Source organism: Periplaneta americana, chromosome 15, assembly GCF_040183065.1.
Source record: "Periplaneta americana isolate PAMFEO1 chromosome 15, P.americana_PAMFEO1_priV1, whole genome shotgun sequence".
Classification (NCBI taxonomy): Eukaryota; Metazoa; Arthropoda; class Insecta; order Blattodea; family Blattidae; genus Periplaneta; species Periplaneta americana.
In genome coordinates, this window is record NC_091131.1 from 160,761,590 (window position 1) to 160,784,773 (window position 23,184).

Sequence of the window (23,184 nt, forward strand, 5' to 3'; positions counted from 1 at the left end):
ATATTATTTGAAAATAAAAAAATTGAATTCTAGTTGTTAAATACGATGAAACATATAACTTCACTCATATGTAAAACGCTTTGTAAAAGAAAAGCTACTTTTATATTTTGTTATGTACTATGAACGCGGATGAATACCAACAGTAATACCGAGATAGTCTGTTCTTGTAACAAGCTGGCGTCACTTGAGCTCGTAGCTGTTCACTTAAGCACGTGGGCTTCTGCATCCTCGGTGTGTGTGGTTATTAAACATAGGAGTGGAAACCCCCTCAAAAGCGGAGAAAAACAAATAGTCTTAAATGTATATATAAGTTATGTGAGTTTTAATTACAGTAATTATAAAGTAAATGTTTCCTAAGCAAATGAATGCATAGTAGTGAGGTTAGGCCTACTTGACGAGTAACGGGAAATGTTTAACATGAAACAGAATGTACAACAGTGGGCGGGAACACGTACTGAGAATCTATGGCGCCAAACAGCGGCCAATGAAGCCTCACTTCAGTCACGTGCTATTGTTTATATTAGGATTTTTCTTACAGCGAAAAGATTATATATATATATATATATACATATATATATATGCCTATAAGAGGAATAGAAGAAGAAATAAATAGAAAGAAAGACAGAGATAGAAATAAGGCAGAGACGAACAGTAAAGAAAGGTCAGAACCTGCGACAGCTGAGGATATAGCAAAGGTATTAGATATGATTAAAAATGTGGGGATGTGATCAAAAAGTGCTAGTAAAGGAAGTTGTAAATGATAGAGAAGTATAGGGGAGAGAGGAAGTGTATAAACTGATGTGTAGAGATAAATATAAGTATTTATAGGAATTGAGAATAGTGAGAAAGGATTAGGTGTAAGTGGAATAGTGAGAAAATGAAAGTGAGCGCAAATAGGAATGAGTGAAAATAGTGAGAAAGGTTAAGAGAAGTGAACAAGTGACAGCATAAAATTAGTACTAACTTTTGAACGTTGGAACAGTAAATGAATATAAGAGAAAGATAGGAGAAAAGGTCAAAGAACGAATAGGACAAATAATTCAATATGATAATTTGTAGAGCAAAAGTGAAATTGAGATTTAAGTGAATAGTAGTTAGAGGAAAAAAGGGGGTTTGAAAGACGTATATAATATTGGATATATATTAGGATTAATGAACAAAAAGAGAATAGCAAATGAAATGTAGGAGAAATACTGAAGGGGAGATTGAACAAGTAATAAAAAGGTATACTCTATTCTTTTTCATGGAGTGCAGTTTCATAGAAAGGACTTTGCCGACAGACCTTCTATTGCCCACTACTAATAGGTTGTCATAAATAAATGTCTTCCTTACTGTGACGGAAATCTTGTCTCCTCCTGTCAGTAACCAATCACAACTCTCGTTTAGAAGAATTGGCAGGTGCCCTTCAAATCCACGTGGAGGCAGAGTTGCCGCATCTTTTCCGATTTCCAAGAATCCCGTCAGTTTCACTGCATAATTTCGAAGGTCATCAGGATTGTGACAACTGTGCAATGTTGGGACTAGGGGACAGAATGGAATTGTCAGAGGTGTTTGTGTAGGAAGTCATAAATCTGTAAATGGGTGTTCAAAGGAGCCACCGAACTGCACTCCTTGAAATAAAATAAGGTATACATAGTGTAATTGGGAGTATTGGTGTACTGCAAATAATGTGTTATTGTAATAATATGTTAATGGTGGCACCGGATACAGAAATGTGAGGTACGCCATTACATGTAAAGAAGTGTTGTGACGAAATACTGTATATATCATATCATATATATATATATATATATATATATATATAATCCGTGGCGCTACAGCCCGTGAAGGGCCTAGACCGACCAGCCGGCTGCTGGCCTCACGCCCACATGCCGAAGCAGAATGGAGGTATCGTGTGGTTAGCACGATGATCCCCCCCAGCCGTTATAGCTGGTATTCGCAACCGGATTTCGATACCTGTCTTAGCTCCCCAAGTGCATCACGATGCTGGGTGGGCACCGGTCCCATACACTGGCCGAAATTTCATGAGAAAATTTCTTCCCCCATGAGGATTCGAATCAGCGCGCATTTCGTAACGCGAGTCCTAGGCAGGATGCCTTAGACCGCGACGCCACGGCGAGGGACACATATATATATATATATATATATATATATATATATATATATTTAATCTGGGATTGCAGAAACCGCACATGTCAATACGCCACACATAGTGTCATTTGCTGTTTCTGCAATCCCCAATTATATAATTTTTACTTGTTTTGGAAATTATCGTTATATTTATCAGAGAGAAATTGTGAAATTGGATAATAAACCAGGCAAAACAAGGAAAGATGTGAATATATGCATTTAAATATGCAACATAAAAATATATATATGCATTTAAAACAGAAAACCCTCGAAAGTTAATTGTATTAAATAAAGTTGCCTTAATTTGAAGGTAAAAATAATGATAAGCAAAGATCCATTTTTAATTTCTCGGTTTGCCAAATCATTAAAAACATGCAATTGCATGAAGTTCTGCGCCTAGTAACTACTGTGTGGTTACCTGTTGCTGGTTCTATGCGCTGTAGGCTTTTCACGAAACCCGTCTCTTAGGAATATCCTAGGTATTTATGAAAAATCGGTTTTTAGTTAAACAAATTTAAAATACATCAAGTGATTCGGAACTTCATGAAGTATTAATTTTAATTATTATGTATTATCGCCTCGGCTTTATACTTAACATGCCGGCATCATACAATAACATGCGGTGTGCTTTTAAATCATAATTTTGCCGACCGATTGTTTCTCTGTAGGTTTCACTCTAAGCGTCACGTTGTCACGTCTACTTCCTCGATAAGAATAAGCACTAGTTTTTTATATTGTTAAATGGCTATTATTATTATTATTATTATTATTATTATTATTATTATTATTATTATTATTATTATTATTATTATTATTATTGTTTCATATACGAGTACGTCTGGATTTAATGTTCCTAATTATGTCAGGTGAAAAATACAAAGCGTGCAGTTCTGTGTTGTGTAACTTTCTCCATTCTCCTGTAACTTCATCCCTCTTAGCCCCATATATATTTCCCTAAGAACCTTATTCTCAAACATCCTTAATCTCTATTCCTCTCTCATAGTGAGGTGAGGGTCCAAGTTCAACAACCATATGTATACAAAAAGCCTTGTCCATATATATTTGGGGAAAAAATTGGAATAAAATGTGCATAAATTGGTCCCAAAATTAATATTGTGACAGCGACGTGAGATTCGAACTCACGACCAGCGTCCCGCAAGAGGGCGGACCGCGCGTGGGCCGGCGGGGGCTTCGCGGAGCGCTTTGGGATGGCGCGCGGCGGAGAGAAGTAAGGGGAAAGGGCGTACGTGGCGAGGGAGTTTGCGCGCGCATCTTCTGCTTGCCTAGAGAGGCCGAGAAATCCGTCGAAGTGGAAGAATCGCGAATTCGAACTTTCGAGGCTACGTCGCTGTGGTTATAAATTACGGACGCGAAGGAACGACAGCAGTTTTCAGATATTCAGTCAGTGAGTAAGCCAGAGCAAACAAGCCAGTCTTGTGTACCGGAGTTCGACTCGAGTGTGCGTCCGCAACTGTATCAGCATCCGAAGGCCTGAGTTCGAGTGCAGTGGACCGCAGTTGGAGGGACCTGAGTTCGAATACAGTGGACTGTCTCTGAAGGTCTGTGGTTCGAGATACTGTGAACTCGAGTGACTCAGCTAGAAGAACTGTGAACTGAGAACTGATAGTTCTGATTTGTAAATAGTGCTTTGTAAATATTAGCTAAGATTAACAGTTCATTGTTGTTCGTACTAGTCCAAGTAAATTGTCATTGTCGTCGGAGGAGTGCTATAACGAATACTGTGTTGAGTGAAAATCCAATTGTTGACGAGAGCGGTTAAGCTGAATTGTAGAAAGAAATTACATTGTTGTTTCTAATAAAACGTTACAATATTTTTCCCTGGCGTGTTGAGATGTCCCTAAATGGCCCTATTGACACCATGTGTCCGATGTCTTCAGCTACTATTCTTCTTTGAATGATTCACTGTACTGTGTTTTACCTTACTGACATCACTCTGTTCTATTTCAGCGACCTGGAGTCAAACAGGATAACAAAAATTGAACCAAACTCCGTACGAGTGAAGGCTGACCACCTGTAAGTAAACATGGAATAACGTAATTTGCCTGGGGAAGGCGAGCCGCTTAATTCAATATTCAGGCAGAACCAGCACCAACTCGTCAACTCTCTCTGTGCTGCTGTTAACTTTGCAACTCACACTCAATCTCAGTGTCAATTTACGTCATGTTTTGTGTTAGCTATATAATGTGGCCCAGGAAGTTGTACTTTTTCTCTGAGTAGCTGAATTCAAGGAACATATTCACATTTGGAAAAGAGAAAAAAATTGTTGTATGAACAATTTAAGTATGATCGTGAAAAATATACTGAGCAGAAGTACGAGTAACAGAACTCTTGTGTTCGTTTTACTTTGTTATTCCTCAGATGGATATAACAGCGTTGTATTCCTATCATTATTATGAAGGAAATTTTTAACTTTACGTAATGTCTTTTGATAGAACACTACTTTTCACACACCTATAGGACATCAACGATAAATACACATTCTCTGCACTCAATAGGCAATACACCCACGCACTCTTCACATAACCTCCCTACACAAACAATGAAACAACAATAGAAAAACTACTGTACTTACACACTATCACGATCCACAACCTCCACTGTACTTACACAAATATAAAGAACCACATGCTGGTTCATCTGTGTATCGCCGAAAACCCACAAAAAAAGGAGAGAGACGATGGTGACCCACCTCACTCATTATCATCCAAATCATGAACCAGCGGACAACTCTAATAGAAATCTCGAGCACATCACCACTACTTGCCCAGTACAATTGACAACTGGCACCACTTAAAAAAAGGCACTTCCCCCTAGACATTATTCAGAATTATATGTTTAACTTGTTAATATTTATCTTTTTAAATTTTATTATTTATTTAATTCATTTAACATCTGTTTATGTAAGCTGTATGTATTGACACATGACGGCTGAAGAGGGCATAACATCACAGTCTACTATATACAGTCGCGAAGCTTGAGGTGATTTTTTGCAAATCTCGTGATAAAGCGCTCCAAGCGGTTAGCAACAAGAAACAATAGACTGTCCACGGTCGACTTTGGACTGTGTCGTATTTCCATCGAGTGCTAGCTCGTTGCGTATTTCACATTGATGCTTGTGAAATGTTCGTTATTGGTTGTAATTAAAATGTTAATGGCTAAAATACAATAATTGGAATAATAATATTTTACTAGAGACGTAGAAAAATTAAGTTTGTTTTAATAAAATTTATTGATCACGTTTTATTTTCAATTCTGGTGGGATTATTATTGCTTAGGCCTACTTTTTTTTTTTCAAAGGATATGTTTTTAATTATAGCTGTTAATTTTGTTGTTATTTTTATTTGTTGCTTTACTAGAGACGTAGAAAAAGTCTGTTACAATAAAATTTATTGATCACGTTTTATTTCCAATTCTGGTGTGATTATTATTGCTTAACCTCATCCCACTTTGTTAACTACGTAAGCCTACACTACAAGTACCGGTACACGTAAGTTACTCCATTAATTCATATTTCCATTATTATTGTTGTAAAGGGAAATGAAAATTAATATTTATTGGTTTCATAGTTAATTATCGCTATAATCTTGAATGAGTGAAGCGATTATAGTAAATTTCAGTTCGTTTTGCACAAACAAAAATAATTTGAACCTATTTCTGCAGGTATCTTCGAGTTTATGGTGGAATTTAATATACTTCATTAAAATTTTTTTATTTATTTTATTGGGTTATTTTATGACGCTGTATCAACTTCTAGGTTATTTAGCGTCTGAATGATATGAAGGTGATAATGCCGGTGAAATGAGTCCGGGTTCCAGCACCGAAAGTTACCCAGCATTTGCTCGTATTGGGTTGAGGGAAAACCCCGGAAAAAACCTCAACCAGGTAACTTGCCCCGACCGGGATTCGAACCCGGACCACTTGGTTTCGCAGCCAGACGCGCTGACCGTTACTCCACAGGTGTGGACTTCATTAAAATAATAAATTAAATTTATGCATTTAATATTTCAATAATGGAAGAAAGGTGTTAATTTTTCCAAAAGAACACGACGACGAAAGTGTAACATATTTTGTCGTCTGCTAGGAGAGATCTGCGATGATGGGGCGATAGTAGCGATCCTAGTGGTGGGCAACTATCCATGTTTGCATTTTTACTACGTATTGAACTTTGCGACTGTTTATAGTAGACTGTGATAACATTAAGTCCCTGACACAGTTGCCGGTTATGTATACTCTGTGTATATATTCTGAGAACAAAACATTAGAATCCGAATCTGTGTTCTGCTACTGTCCGGCGGACATTTGGGGAAAACTTCTCCTATTGATACAATAACATGTGGTCCAACTGCTTAGCTCTGGCCACGTGAGAGATATAAGAATCCCGAATGTGACCAGAATCGCTCACTTAAGATCTTAGAAAGGAGATCCATTGAATGTGGGACATAGCGAAACTTTTAACTTGAAAATAGAAAAATGGAAATTACATGAAATCTAGGTAGTACTGAAGAGGGCATAAAAATGACAGATACACAATATTTGACTAGTTTCCACTTTCTTTTCAATCATCCTCAGAACTAATGAGGTCCTTCAGTTGTTTTGTTGGGGGTGCGTTTGTGTTTGGTGGTGTGGAGTCAAATAGGGTGCGTGTCCTGAAATTTAGTTGTGTTGAAGATGCGTTGTGGGTGTGTTTTTGTGTTTCAGAAAACATACATTATTTGACGCTACACTACCAAACACAAACCACTCCGCATGAAAGTCAAAACTAGGCAAATAGGTAATGTATCACTTAGTTCTTTATATCAACACTATAAAATCGTTACACACTTCCAATACAGTTTACGAGCATAATAAGAATCGTTAACACTTTACAGTCATCAATAATTTATAGGCTAACTTTATTCTTGTAAATAAACGAAGTTTTAACAACTTCAAATATAGTTAACTATCTATTTCCTCCCCAGAATCCTCAACTACAACGCCATTGAGTCTGTTGATGGGTGGGCGTTCAATGGATCGGAAATCGCTAAACTGTAAGTACAAACTATATGACAATTATATTGTGTACGATGGACGACCGAACGAAAGGTCCTTTCAGTTTATCGAGTCTTAATTCATTATTTTTAGGAGCCTGAAGGGCAATCGGGAACTCTCTCACCTCTCCAATGAAGCTTTCTTCGGCCTCAAAAGCCTCACCGATATGTAAGTACTCCTGGACTGTGGCTAGCTTGCGAGACTGGAAAACGGAACAATTGCGGGAGTAGGAAATGAGTTACACCAGCGTTTCTCAAACTATGGTGCGCGGACCACCTGTGGTCCTCGAGTTCTATCCTTGTGGTCCTTCAAAAAAGATATAAGAAAAAATGAAATTCAAACGAATTGCGTATCACACTATAGCTGAAAATCTCAGTCTTTGGAAATTACACATGGCAATCGCCTATCACTTTTTCTCCCAGTACTAATATTTTATGAAATTTCTTACCCTAAACGTCTACCCACTTCCCACTCTACCCTCAACAACAAAAGAGGGATTTAAAGCACTATGAACGTGGTGTTTCTCGCCATCTTTTTCCTGCATATCTGGTGCTGAGCCTGTAACCCAGCCAGGGACCACCCGAATTCATAACATAGGACCAAAGTACCGAACCTTTTGATGTACTGATGACTTTCTCAATAGTTTTGCAGACACCCAGTCTGCACAGTGAAATGGGCACGTACTGTACGTCATACACCAATAATAGAGCGTGCCAAATTGCATCTTTACTTGTTGAAAATCGTGCATGTTCCTGCAGTAATTTTTTATTAGTTTTTCCAGATGACGTTATAAAAAATTTTAGATTCCGCCTATTTTGCAATCCGACAAGTTACTTTTTACATTTGCGTGTTTCACCTCTAAGTGCCGTTTCAATTTAGCGGGTTTCATACACTCGTTTTGAAAGCACTTCATGACAAACAACGCTCCGAGGTTTTGGTTCACTCTCATTGCCACACCAAGTAAATCCAAGTTCCAAATAACTCTAGTCATATTTACGAAATTATTATTTTATTTGAATAGCTACTAGTAGGACTAGACATTTCTGTAATGGCACTATAATTAATATATTTCTTCACACACAGCTTCTAAACTATTAGCACTGCCTAAATGAAGCGTATCATCATGTTCCTTTCTTTTCAAAGATCTGGATCGAAGCCAGTTTTCCATTATTTATAATGGGCACTATTTAACAGGGGCATGGACAACTACTAGCGTGTACCACATAAGAAGGATTTCAAACAACTAACTGCTAGCAGGCAAGCGATGAATCAACAATGCACCCTACCACAAGACATATTTATATTCTTCATCTTATACAGTTTCAGTTGCTAGAAATTGTAACTCGCTTCCGAGTGATGTAAGGGGTTGTTGGACAATAAATTCATTTAGGTCAAAATTACATAAATGCTTACTTAACAGATTAATTGCTGATTAATATTTGTTACTTATAATGAAACTAACATCTGTCCATTCTTATTATTATCATTAATTTCTCTAAATAGATTTACAAAACCTCTAATGGCAATTATATTAATATTTTCATTATAAAAATATATTATATATATTTTTTTTCTCCCTTTAACATAGTCCTAGTAAGCTTATATTAAATTAATTTTCATCATTTTGCTAGCTATCTCAAATATTAAATTAATTATAATTGATTGAATTAAATTAGCTCATAAATTAAGTTACTACTTTACCTTATAGGTTTATCTAAATTTAAATAAATACATATGTAGTCTACTAGTCGTTAAAATTGAAGAATATTGCTGGAGAACCTTTTAAGTGTAGTGTAAATATTTGTAATTTAAATATGTATTGTATTGATTAAGGCTGGTTGAGTGGAAGAGAAGGCCTTATGGCCTTAACTCTGCCAGCTAAAATAAAACATTTTTATTATTATTATTATTATTATTATTATTATTATTATTATTATTATTATTATTATTATTGTTTGGAGGTAAAACATTGGAGCATGTGCTTCAATATACAGATGTTCCTGTCTAACGTGGTTTGTATTGAATGCGAGATTATTACAGCAATATAGCGATATCTTGAGTGAGTAGTGTGCAAATTTTTGTGAATAAGGAAACAAACGCTGGAAAATTAATTGTCCTTCGTGAAAAGTGTGTGATGAGACCGGCGTTATCAAGCTCCGCAAATTTATATTCAAACTCCGTAAATATGCTTCGCGGTCACAACAATAACAACTACCACCACCGTTTCTCCCTCCCCTACTCCGATAGCTCGGGTCTATTTTCCGTGTGCGCGCGCAGCACTGATTACTCTGCGCGAAGCTATAGGCTAATTCACACGGGGATAGTTTACAGGAGTCAAGTGCTTGGAGCAAGTCGACTTTCCTTCAACTTTCCCCGTGTGATATTGTCGAGACAGTCAAGTTGTGACTTGGCGGTCAAGCAGAATTTGAGTTGACGACCCGTCAACCTTTGTGTCCACTTTCCCGTCACGTGACCAACTTGACTCCACCACTTCCCGCGTGTGAATGCGAACTTGTAGCAACTTGCAAGTAGAAACTATGTAGTTTTAGGCCTATTGTCGAAGTAAATTAATAATTATTAATAATGAGCGCCCCTAAGTGGAATTCAAACGATATCATAAAGTTGTTGGAAGTGTATGAGAAGTATGAACTTCTATGCAATATACGTGACAAAGAATACCTCAATAAAAACAAGCGGGAATTATTATTCCAGAAACTAGTCAGTGAACTCATGGAACAAGGTTTCGAAAACATAGACGTAGAAGTGGTTCGAAAAAAGTTAAAAACCCTTAAAACAGGACTCATTCTGAGATGTTTCCTGTATTCTGCAGGATCTTCTTCAGCTAATTCTTTCAACAAGGTATTAGATGCACCGTGCATAATTCTTCTACGAATCCATTTCTTAACCCATGTTCTCTTTTCCTTTTTTTCAAGAATGTTTTGTAATTCATACAATAACTAGGCGCCAATTAGCTGCACACATGCTTGAATATGTGCTGGTGGCTTCTTCAGTTTCACCAAATTAAAAATGCCAGTTCGCTATTGATTTTTTTTAGCTATAACAGAATACAAGAATTCAAACACCACTGCGAATACAACATTCAGCGCGCGCTTTTTTCAAGCATTGTTTCAAGTTTAATGTCTCCATGTGATCACAAATATAGCTTCAAGTTTTGAGGCTTCAAGCACCTGACTCCTGTAAACTATCCCCGTGTGACTCGGGTTTATGACACAGTCACTCCTGCAACTTTTCTCTCCACAGCTGGCGCACTGTTCATTTTGTGCAGCAACTACAAGCAACATGATTAAAATGTATAGTGAAATAGGGAAGGAACTAACTGTAGTTGATGGATATAAATACAGGAAGCATTACAAGAACAAAGAAGAACAAAAAGGAGGTGCATAGTGAAAATGTATAATGCCAAAATATTGACAACTGTTGAAGGTGACATTCCTTTAAATACAGGAGGAATTCACAACCAAGAGAAAGATGTAACTGTACACAGTCAGATGATTACAAATGCCGCGAAACGAAAAGCCAGTGAAGAAGACTTCTTCGACGGACCTTCAAAATTAATCAGGACAGGAATCTGCTCACCCTCATAAGAAATAATCGAGAAAATAATGACCAGGAATATAAACCTAACAAGAAGGAACTTATACACGCAAAGAAGAAAACTTCATCCAAGACTACTAAAACTAGCAAGAGGTTCATGACGCTCTACTAGTAGTCAACACAGAAAGCAATAACGGCGAAGATTGTTTTTAATGTCGGCAAACAATTTTTAAACCGCCAACATTGATCGACATAAAGGCATATGCTGCTAGAACAGAGTACACAATATTGACATTACTAATTTGTTTGCTCTGTGTGTGAAGGGAATTTGCTTAGAATTAATGTGAAAGAGTAGGAGTAACTATGAGGGGAGATAGTTGGGCACTTTGATACAAGGTTAACGAGAGTTTTCTTTATTGTGGAGCTTGGTTTAAGTTTTTGTTGCGGAGCTTGATATTGCCCGATGAGACCTATCCTCTTTCTTTGAACAAATAAACCTTCAACAGTTCCAACCAAGCAATCCTTGGGAACGTTTTATTTTATCCTTTAACTAACACATAGAGATTTTATATGGACTACATGTAGTTTCGTTCAGAAAAATTTGTTGATTAGTTTCAAAATTATTATTATTGTTATTATTATTATTATTATTATTATTATTATTATTATTATTATTATTATTATTATTTAGATTCAATTACAAAACTAAAAGGAATAAACATTTATTTATTTATTATTTATTCTGGTGTAGTTAAGGCCATCAGGCCTTCTCTTCCACAACATCAGGAATACAAATACAATAATAGAAATAAACAGAAAAAATACACTATATACAAAGTAAAGCTACACAAGAAATAAAGAGAGAGAGAAAAAAACACTATAAACAAAGTAAAGCCACACAGAAATATACACAGGTCGCAGTCACACAAACTTTAAATGAGTCATTAAGTATCATAATTAATTGTATCCTAACTAATTAACTAACATAAACAAGAAACTTGCAATTTTAATCTAGATTAAAAAAGAAAAATAAAAAAACAGAAATCAGTACTTCTAGCAGTACCTAAAAAACATTAACTAAGACAAAATTTTCCAATTTAATTTTGAATTGTGATAAAGTCCCGCAGTCCCTGACGTCATTAGGTAACGAATTCCAGAGGCGAGGTATTTCTACAGTATAGGAAGATGGGTATAAAGACATTCTATAATGAGGGATAGAAAGAAGTGCTTGATGTCGGTTTTGAAGAGCTGTAAGAAATTGAAAGCACGATAACAGATAATTCGGAGTAAAAGTATGCATGATTCTAAACAGAAGATACAGTGAATGTATTGTTCTTCGTTCCTTCAGACGCACCCATGAAAGTAACTGGAGGGAAGGTGTTATATGGTCAAATTTACGAGTATTGCAGATGAATCGTATGCACACATTATGAACATGTTGTAGTCTCTCAGCTAAGAGTGAACTTACATTAGTTAGCAAGGAATCGCAATAATCAAAATGGGGCATTACAAGCGTCTGAATAAGATTATTTTTTAGACTAAGTGGTAGAAATTCTTTCATATGAAACGAGGAGTGAAGTTGAGAAAATGTTTTTTTTGCAAATGTGTGTTACTTGAGTGTTCCAATTTAGATCGCTATCCATAAAAATGCCAAGATTTTTAACTGTTTCACTGTATTCACATTGTTTGTGTTGGTAGAATACTTTAACGAATCCTACAGCCACGTGGTCTTATTTGGCACTAATCGCAATTGACACATAATCAAATAGGCCTAATGTATTTATGGACTTTAATTACGGAATTGTTATCCTCACTCTATAGTTCGTAATAAAGTTTTCTTTACTTCCTTTTTTATTTATTGGATACATCCACAATCGTTTGTCTGGATCTTCTGCACAAGCAATTTCCACCCAATATGATATCATAACACTACAACTGCATCTTCCTCTACCACCTTTGCAACACAGATTTCTGTTTCAGCTTCTTGTCTCCCATGACTCCAATGTTTTCTTTAAAAAAAAAAGACGTTAAAATACGGAACAAAAACTTTGTTAAGCGAAGTGCTTTTTGACAAAACTGCTTTAAGCATAAACCTTTCCGCTTAAAACAACTTTGCAGTATCGTAAATTTACCTTCCGGATAAACTAACCTTAAGTTTAGTTTTAAGTATTGTGTTCCTTCTAAGAATATGCTAGTTCGATGTAGTTATAGTTGACAAACAGCTAGAGTAAGGAAAACGCTTGCAGACGAAGTTTTAATTTGTATTGATTTCATGTGTTGTCAGTCAAAATATATGCACTTATTTTTCTAACACTCTATATGTATTGAAATTGCAGAGATTTATCCGAGACCGCAATAACACATCTTCCTACGGGTGGACTAGAAGAACTGGATATCCTTAGGATACAGGACACAAAATCCTTAAAAGTTATTCCTTCTGTATACAGCTTCGAGGTAAGTTCATTTATACTTCTCTATATACGGACTGGTCATTCTAGATATTACCTTGTTACTTTTGGTGACTTTTACTTTTGTAACTTGAGGACTGTAGTTGATTCCATTGAGAATAAATACGCTCCACACAGACATGTTACAATTTGATAACCAAAGACATTGTAGTGATTTGATAACATACAGAGCGAATTGAAATAGAAACTCATACTTACTGGCTTTTAAGGAACCCGGAGGTTCATTGCCGCCCTCACATAAGCCCGCCATTGGTCCCTATCCTGAGCAAGATTAATCCATTCTCTATCATCATATTCCACCTCCCTCAAATCTATTTTAATATTATCCTCCCATCTACGTCTCGGCCTCCCTAAAGGTATTTATCCCTCCGGCCTCCCAACTAACACTCTATGTGCATTTCTGGATTCGCCTATACGTGCCACATGCCCTGCCCATCTCAAACGTCTGGATTTAATGTTCCTAATTATGTCAGGTGAAGAATACAATGCGTGCAGTTCTGTATTGTGTAACTTTCTCCATTCTCCTGTAACTTCATCCCTCTTAGCCACAAATATTTTCCTAAGCACCTTATTCTCAAACACCCTTAACCTATGTTCCTCTCTCAAAGTGAGAGTCCACGTTTCACATCCATAAAGAACAACCGGTAATATAACTGTTTTATAAATTCTAACTTTCACATTTTTTGACAGCAGACTAGATGATAAAAGCTTCTCAACCGAATAATAACAGGCATTTCCCATATTTATTCTGTGTTTAATTTCGTCCCGAGTATAATTTATATTTGTTACTGTTGCTCCAAGATATTTGAACTTCTCCACCTCTTCAAAAGATAAATTTCCAATTTTTATATTTCCATTTCGTACAATATTCCCGTCACGAATCATAGTCATATACTTTGTCTTTTCGGGATTTACTTCCAAATCTATCTCTTTACTTGCTTCCAGTAAAATTCCCGTGTTTTCCCTAATCGTTTGTGGATTTTCTGTAACATTTTCACGTCATCCGCATAGACATGCAGCTGATGTAACCCGTTCAATTCCAAACCCTCTCTGTTATGCTGGACTTTCCTAATGGCATACTCTAGAGCAAAGTTAAAAAGTAAAGGTGATAGTGCATCTCCTTGCTTTAGCCCACAGTGAATCGGAAACGCTTCTGGCAGAAACTGACCTATACGGACTCTGCTGTACGTTTCACTGAGACACATTTTAATTAATCGAACTAGTTTCTTGGGAATACCAAATTCAATAAGAATATCATATAAAACTTCTCTCTTAACCGAGTCATATGCCTTTTTGAAATCTATGAATAACTGATGCACTGTACCCTTATACTCCCAAAATACAAATTCATATTGTACAATAATTCAGATGAAAATTATGAACATATGTTTGCTTTGATGTGGACGAGAAACGAAAAATTATTATACATGTGCTTCCATATCGCATAATTTCATACACGTATAAAACAAAAAAATGTAGGCCTAAAGTTTTAGTTTGAAAATAAAAGTAGGTCTATTATTAGCTTATTATCACATCATACCTACCGCAGTATAAAATAAATGTATTTATACATGAATTATTCCGTCTGATGAAATTGAACATACCTAATATGAACTTTAGACTTAGTATACGGAACAAGATCTTACCTAATGATTCATAATTAACAATACTGACTCCGTTAAATGCTGTCTTACAACTTTTTAAAATGAAAACTCGTCATTCTTCTATTTAAGTACACATTCAACACTTATATGTCACTGATTTGGGTAAATTCTAAATATTAACACTGTAAAGAAGTTGGAAATTTAATCAGTGTAAACTTATGTTGTAACTCTTGGCTTCCAACGAAACTCCTTTTCATGTAGGCCTACATATATGTGGTCAGTTTAACAAGTTTTAAATATGATTCTCTGACAACTTCTTTTCTAAAATACTGTGACAGCGACGTGAGATTCGAACTCACGACCAGCGTCCCGCAAGAAAGCAGATCGCGCGGGGACGGCGCGCGGCGGAGAGAAGTAAGGGGGAAGGGCCTACGCGGCGAGAGAGTGGAGAGGGAGTTTGCGCGCGCATCTTCTGCTTGCCTAGAGAGGCCGAGAAATCCGTCGAAGTGGAAGACTCGCGAATTCGAACTTTCGAGGCTACGTCGCTGTGGTTATAAATTACGGACGCGAAGGAACGACAGCAGTTTTCAGTTATTCAGTCAGTGAGTAAGCCAGAGCAAGCAAGCCAGTCTTGTGTACCGGAGTTCGACTCGAGTGTGCGTCCGCAACTGTATCAGCATCCGAAGGCCTGAGTTCGAGTGCAGTGGACCGCAGTTGGAGGGACCTGAGTTCGAGTGCAGTGGACCGCAGTTGGAGGGACCTGAGTTCGAGTACAGTGAACTGTCTCTGAAGGTCTGTGGTTCGAGATACTGTGAACTCGAGTGACTGAGCTAGAAGAACTGTGAACTGAGAACTGATAGTTCTGATTTGTAAATAGTGCTTTGTAAATATTAGTTAAGATTAATAGTTCATTGTTGTTCGTAATAGTCCAAGTAAATTATCATTGTCGTCGGTGGAGTGCTATAACGAATATTGTGTTGAGTGAAAATCCAATTGTTGACGAGAGCGTTTAAGGCGAATTGTAGAAAGGAATTATTGTTGGAAGAATATAATCCTATTATTGTTGTGAGTGAAATAAATTCAGAATACGTATGTTCCTATAATATTGTAAAAATTGTGAAAGATATTCAACTGTTGAATGGCATTATTTTTCACACGATGAAACACAGGACCCAAGGGGGATAATCTTTGTTCTCTGTCAACATCTGTGTAATTGCTGTTTGCATATGTTTATATTAATGTCAGTTGATGCTATGACAAGACTCCCATTATTATTTCATAAAAAGTTTGATTTTGTTCAATGCTGGTGCCGTTAAGTAATCTCTACATTCATCACAACATAAATTTTCTTATAAATTACACTGGTCAACAAAATTAAACATATCGTTTGTTAAAAATAAAGAATGTGTGAATTCTTATTGCATTTTTCGTGCTGATTTCAAACCTGTTTTAAACATTTTTCTATCACCCAAGGATTTTGAGTAATTATATGAAATGTAATTCAACTTTTCTAGTATTGACACCTTGTAAAACTTTATCTAAAATCATATTTATTTACCTAAAATGTGTCAAACACATTTTAGGCTATACTTCGCTTGAAAAACATCTCTTTTGAGTGTCGAGCAGTAGTCTAACAGAATATTTGGATTCTATTTTTCCTGGTAAAGCCTTTCCATTTCATAAAAATTCTGATGAAAACGCCCCCCACATTTGAAATAGAATCCAAGAAGTTATTTTGAGAGATACATGACATCCCATCACGTTGTAGTTCTGAATCAGCTCGCTGACAAGTTCTCTGTAATCTTCTGATTTGTGGTTCCTAGAAAGTAACAATTTGTTGATTGGCCCTTACGTTCCCGGCATATCATTGGGACTGGAAAAGACATATGACAGGATCCTTTTAGCCAACTAGTTAATAGAATCACATGGAGAACAACAGATTTCAGGAGCCAATTTCCTGTCCTCATCTATTTTGCAATCAAAAGAACACTTATAAACTCTTTTAACTAGTGCAGTAAAATTCGAAGTTAACTAATCACATATGTAACAAAAATTGTTTATGTGATTTATACAGTCTTTCACGTATGTTTCACTTTATAAGATACTTTTACTTAAAATTAGGACAAAGAAAACTCAGATTATGAAACTTGTTTCATGAATTAAGTTCCAACTCAACTGAGAATAATACTAAAACGCACAGTCTAATGAGGAATAAAATTTATTTTTATGAATTCTAACTTCACAGACAAGAATGATGTAAAGTATAGGTCAATTGTTAGAGCAATAAAATGAAATATTTACTTTCCATTGGCATGTTAAAGAATGTACTGTTGTCACGCCAGGAGAAGTCGCCTGAAGTACTTAGACGGGGCGGAGGGGAAACAGTCGCGCATGCGCACCGCGCTGTTCACTGCAATATTCCTGTTTCACAAACATCTACTGCATGTGTCTATGAATCCTTGCGACTTTGTGAAAATAATAGTGGGGTTTTTACTGTGGTGTTTTATTAGTTTCAACAAGACAATTGTTTTCAGTATATTAGAAGTGCAAAATAATTCTGTGCTGAAGAAAAAGAACAATAGTGCCTTTGCATTCCTCTTACGAAACCTACAGCAAAGGTAGGAAAGTACTCTAATCTATCCACAAGAACAATACAGCGTATAAGGAATGAAATAAAAGACTGCACAGAAGAAAGTGCGTTGTCGACACCTGAGGGAGAAAAAAAATGTAAACGTCCAGAATACCGAAACGCAAATGAAGATGACTTCGACGGGAGATTGACAAAAAAGATATAATTGAGAATTTTTATCTGAAAAAGAGGGCCACCGGCGTAGCTCAGGAGGTAGCGCGTTTGCCTGCTGATCTGCAGTTGTGCTCGGGAGTGAGTTCGATTCCCGTTTGCGCTGACTACCTGGTTGGGTTTTTTCCGAGGTTTTCCCAAGCAGTAGGTGAATGTCAGGTAATCTATGGCGAATCCTTGGTTTCATTTCGCCAAATACCATCTCGCCATCATCAATTCAATCGACCCTGAAGAAGCTAGTAGTTATTACAGTGTCGTTAAATAACAAGTAAAAAAATAGTACCAAGCTGCAACAAACGTCTACCCTTTTACAAGAGAAAATTGATTTGAAATGAAAGACAACATTAAGACGAATACTGAAGAAAAAGGATTTCAGGTGGAAGAAGTGTGCAGCAAAAAAAAAAAAAAAAATTGAGGAAAACACTGTAAATTAGAATACGTGAAGATATCTACAGCAAATATGAAAGCTTAGGAAAGTGGAAAAACCGATTTTGTATCTGGACGAAATGCGGACAGATAGGCCTACCAATTTAACGTTTCCCAAGTTCTGGCACGATAAAAATGTTACGGGAGTTTTGACTACCGTAAATGAGTCCAGAACACTCGTTGTTGTTCATCAGGATGGGGGCGGTGGGGCTAATGGCTTTGTTGAGAGATTCGAATTAATATACACGGCTGGAACATAAACAGACGATTATCATGGACAGATCATACTCCAGAAATTTTGAAAAAATGTGATAATGATAGACATAGCGACAGCACCGAAGATGCGGAATCTTTTATGTCTGACTCCGTTCCCTTGTAGCCAAGTTAGTGGACGAAGTTTTCAGGTCAGAGTGTAGCGTACAGTTCCCCCGTCCCGCCTATCTACTCCCCGCGCCAACTCGTAGCGCGAAGACAGTACCTGTATAGCAATAAAAATAAATCAATTTTTCTAAAATTACAACAACAAAAATGGTGGGTGGTAGAAAAATTCTGACTTCATTTTTGGAATCAGCATATGAAATTATATAATAAGCAGAAGAAATTTTACATTTAACAAAATCACTGTTGACCAGTGTTATTTAACAAGAAAGTCAACAATGTATATAATCATATTTTCCGAATATTCTGCCATTGAAAATATGTAAGAATGAGGAGGCTGTAATTGTCTGCAGTTAAAAATTCAAAGAGTCATATCGCCTCTGATTCTCAAAACACTGAGGATTATTATTATGGAGCGTTTGGAGTTTAGAAAACACCATTGGGTACATAGGCGTCTTTTTAGCGACATTCCCCCTCTTTGTAATATAACTTAAACAAAATTATTAAATTTAATTTAAATTAAATGTATTTGAACGGGACAATACCGTTACTTTCGCATGTCGCGGCCACCCTTACATTGGGCCACTGTGAGCGATGATTGTCCAAGTCTGACAAGGGCCTAGGTTACATTCGTGAATCAGATGCTGACAGGTGGGCCATCCAGGCTCCCTTTTCACACGATAGTCTCCAAGGCTCGGAGCCCCAAGCAGATATAATACTTTAAAACTGTATATACTGCTTTAACTGTTCCTTCATTTCCTACAATGAAAACTATGGTATGTGACTTGCAATAGTTTTAACGGAACATTATTGCGAAAATACACACTTAAAAAATTCGTGACATACAATATTATTCTACGTATAAAATATATCATTGTTGGTTACAATATTTTAATATTGCGCGATTACTGCCCAACAATCCAACCGATTTTAATCATAATTTTACCACAGATAGTCTGTTATAAGAAGTTCAGGTCTACGCTTAAAACTCAAATTCTTCAAAATGTCAGTTACAATGTTATTCGATGGTGCCGTCGAAGTCGAATGCAAATTGAGATTTTCGATCTGATATTGCAGTTATTGTTGGAAACAAAGAAATCTTCTTCCCAGTAGCCTTGGAAAGTGCATTTTTGTGTTTGGTTGTACTGATATGTTGCGATATGAAATATTTAGCTAGCTATAACAACGTCGCAATGAAAACTAAAAGAAAAATAACCGTTAAAAATAACGTTAGACCCGCACTCATTGTTGCCTTGTCAAATAAACACAAGCGATAATTAAAACGCTTACTGTTATACATTTTTGCACGGCAGCACTCATTGTTGCAAAGAGAATATGAACTGACTGAAGACAATAATCTACATTCGGTGAATTTACTTTGATTGTAGCGGTTATAGAAATAAATAAAAATATGCCTGTAAGCAATTTTTAACAATAAATGAATAAATAGTAGATAAATAATCAAATAAAGACAAAAAAGCATTAATTTTGTAAATTAGGCATTTATGTTAAAAAAGGCAGAAAAGGGCAACATAAAACTGTGATGTTTTAATCACAAAGCTATAATTCGTAAAGATTTACTTTCAAAAAGAGGATAAATTTAACACATTTAAAAAGGCATTCTGCCAAAGTTCCAGTCTATGCTTATGTGTAAGTATTATATTTTAAGAATGAATGTAATTTGCTATACCTGTTGAGAAAGTCAATTGTGAATTTCAGGGGCGATTTCTCAGGGCATGCTATGCTTGCTGCGCAAGCCCAATATTTTCGTAGAATGTGTATTTCTCAAAATGGCGTTACGTACATTAAAATTTATTTTGATTTTTGGAATACTGTATAGGCGTAATACCATCCGCAGGTTGCACACCGCAAGTATCGCAACGCTTGCTCGTTTCTCGGAGCTACAGGAAAGACGTAGAAATAGCGAGAGTATGATGCGCGCGCAAGTGCCTTCCTCCTTAGTCGTCCTAGGCGCACATGCTTCTGTTATGTGTTGTTTGAAGCTCTGGTCCGAGAGCTACCCCAACGACTATTTAACGTTACACAGAGCAGTATTGACAGCGGGAATGTGCTGTGATTGCGAGTGCAATATAATTGTATGAGCGGAATGCATATGTTAGCTGCTGCATGTATTATTAATTCTTAAACATTAATTTGAAGTATTGCAATGAGTTCGGAATTGTGTGTCATTGAAACCTTATTATTAAATCCATTTTCCCGAAGGACTATTCAAGAGAAGACAGACATTATAGAGAATATGTGCGCTCGTTCTGTGCAGCTCAATACAACAATGTGCAGTGGTTGGCAGGGTCGAAAGAAACTAAATAAACTGTTTTGTTGGCCATGTTTGTTATATTATATCGAACTTCTACATCTGATAAGTGAATGTGAACCATGACTCATAATGATTTTATAATTATAAAATAAATTATTTATATGAGTTTGATTATTTTTATTAATTATGAATTATTATATCCTCCCATCTTCCCCTATGAATAAAAGAGCAAGCCTAACTTTCGTGACTAGCATTCGCCCCTGGTGAATTTTAATTTTGAAAGACAGCGTCCGATAGATTCTAATATCGGTAGGAAGAAGATTTCACATTCGATAGGTGTAGATTGTGAATGATTCAGAATAATGGTATGTTCTGATTCTTAAGAATAAGATTAATAGTTTATTGTTGAGACCGAATTAGAAAGGATTCCGGATTTAAATATTCAATAAATGTGATTTTTTTTTCCACTCTTCAAATTTACATCCTTTCTTAAGTCTTTCCGAGTAGTGAATCCTCTTTTGGCGGTTTTGGCCAGAAAATACGGAAAATGTGTCACTGTGAGGCGGTCTGAATCTCCCGCCAAGTCACAGTGAACGCTGTTTAATGAGTCATTTGCATGTTGCAGCATCTGAAGGAGGCCTGGCTCACGTACTCATTCCATTGCTGCGCCTTCAAGTTCCCGGCACGTCACGACCCCAGACAGCATGCCTTGCACCAGGTAAGGAGCTGCAGCTATGGAGCAATTCATGGTATTTAAAAAATACGGGGCATAATTTCAGGTATGTATTTCCCACATGTAGACAATCAAAATAGTTCATTACAACATGTGTCCGGAAATGCTTTATTTCCGAGTTATGGCCTTCACAACATTGAAATTCACCGGAACGTTTTTCTTTCCGCAGGTCGTTGCCGTCAAAGGAGACATTAAGAGGGCACTCTTGACAGTTCATTCCGAGGCGAAGGTTACATTCAGTGTCGTGTAGGCGTTAGACTGTACGACATGTATTCAAATCAAGAGCTGGCAGAGATAGACTTCATGTACGGTAAGGCGGACGGCAATGCTGCGCTGACTCGTCGTTTATACCACGAGAGGTACCCACAGCGACAATGTCCAGATCGGAAGACATTTGTACGTCTCCATTACCGTCTGTGCGAATATGGAAAATTTAAATCTCCAAGAGTACAGGAGGAGATTCTGGAGGCTGTGAACATGACTCCTTCTATCAGCACACGAAGGGTAGCGTTGCAAGTCACTGTTCCTCATACGACTGTCTGGAGACTGTTGAAATAGTATCAATTGTATCCTTATCATTTGCAACGTGTACAGGCCCTGTCACCAGCAGATTACCATGCACGAGTTAGGTTCTGTCAGTGGTTCTTGCAGCAGTGTGGTGTAAATCCGAACTTTCCTGCCTTAGTATTATTTACAGCTGAAGTTCAGTTCACACGAGATGGCATAACAAATTTCCACAATCAGCATGTATGGGCGTATGAAAACCCACGTACAACTGTTCCATCTCATCACCAGGTGTGCTTCTCCCTCAACATGTGGGCCGGTATCATTAGTTGGACCCCATGTACTTGTAAACAGACTTACGGGGCAGGCGTACACAAACTTCCTGGAAAACACCATACCTACCTCATGTTTTAGAAGACACTGCACTGATCAATCGTCAACACATTCACTTCTTGCACGATGGCGCTCCTGCACACTTCAGTCGTACGGCTCGCCGGTACTTGGTTCGAAGGTTTCCTGATCGATGGATAGGTAGAGGTGGCCCAATTGCTTGGCCTCCACGCTCACCTGATCTGATCCCTCCCGATTTCTACTTTGAGGCCATTTAAAATCATTGGTTTATTCGTCTCCGGTGCCTGATTTGGAATCCCTTCGGAATCGAATTGTGGCATGTTCTGAGGACATACGCAATACTCCTGAAATTTGGGATCGTGGTCGCAGGTCAATGAGACATCGATGTGAGGTCTGTATTCAAGCAGGAGGTGGACATTTTGAACATCTTCTGTAATGACAACGACCTGCGGAAAGAAAAAACGTTCCGGTGAATTTCAATGTTGTGAAGGTCATAACTCGGGAATGAAGCATTTCCGGACACATGTTGTAATGAACTATTTTGATTGTCTACATGTGGGAAATACATACCTGAAATTATGCCCCGTATTTTTTAAACACCCTGTAAAGAGATGGTCAGGGCACTGAGTTAAACAGTTGTGAACGAGTTTTGAGAACAGCAGTATTTTATACTTCTTTTTTTGAAAGATGGGATATGACAGTTAAGCGGCCGAGCTTGGAACTACAGTGCCATTTTGCCAATGTGGACTACCACGCTGCCAGCTGATAGAAGCTAGCAATTGTCGTTAAGATGGCTGACGTTAAAACATTCATTGACAATTGATGCGAAGGTAAGAAAACAATACAAAAATCGACAGAGAATCAAAGACGAAAGGTACCAATGCTAACATTGTGTGCACAATAAATGTTGC

At 37.1% G+C, this 23,184-nt stretch overlaps 1 protein-coding gene across 3 annotated transcripts in view; it reads left to right on the plus strand.

Annotated features, from left to right (window-relative positions):
- LOC138715488 (follicle-stimulating hormone receptor-like) overlaps positions 1–23,184 on the plus strand; it is a 778,322-nt gene that overhangs the window by 695,945 nt on the left and 59,193 nt on the right. For all 3 annotated transcript variants that reach the window (XM_069848450.1, XM_069848451.1, XM_069848452.1), the window contains 5 exons: positions 4,099–4,164; positions 7,110–7,178; positions 7,273–7,347; positions 13,071–13,188; positions 21,311–21,403. In XM_069848450.1, the coding sequence (XP_069704551.1) occupies positions 4,099–4,164; positions 7,110–7,178; positions 7,273–7,347; positions 13,071–13,188; positions 21,311–21,403 (421 nt within the window). The remainder of the gene's footprint in view (positions 1–4,098; positions 4,165–7,109; positions 7,179–7,272; positions 7,348–13,070; positions 13,189–21,310; positions 21,404–23,184) is intronic.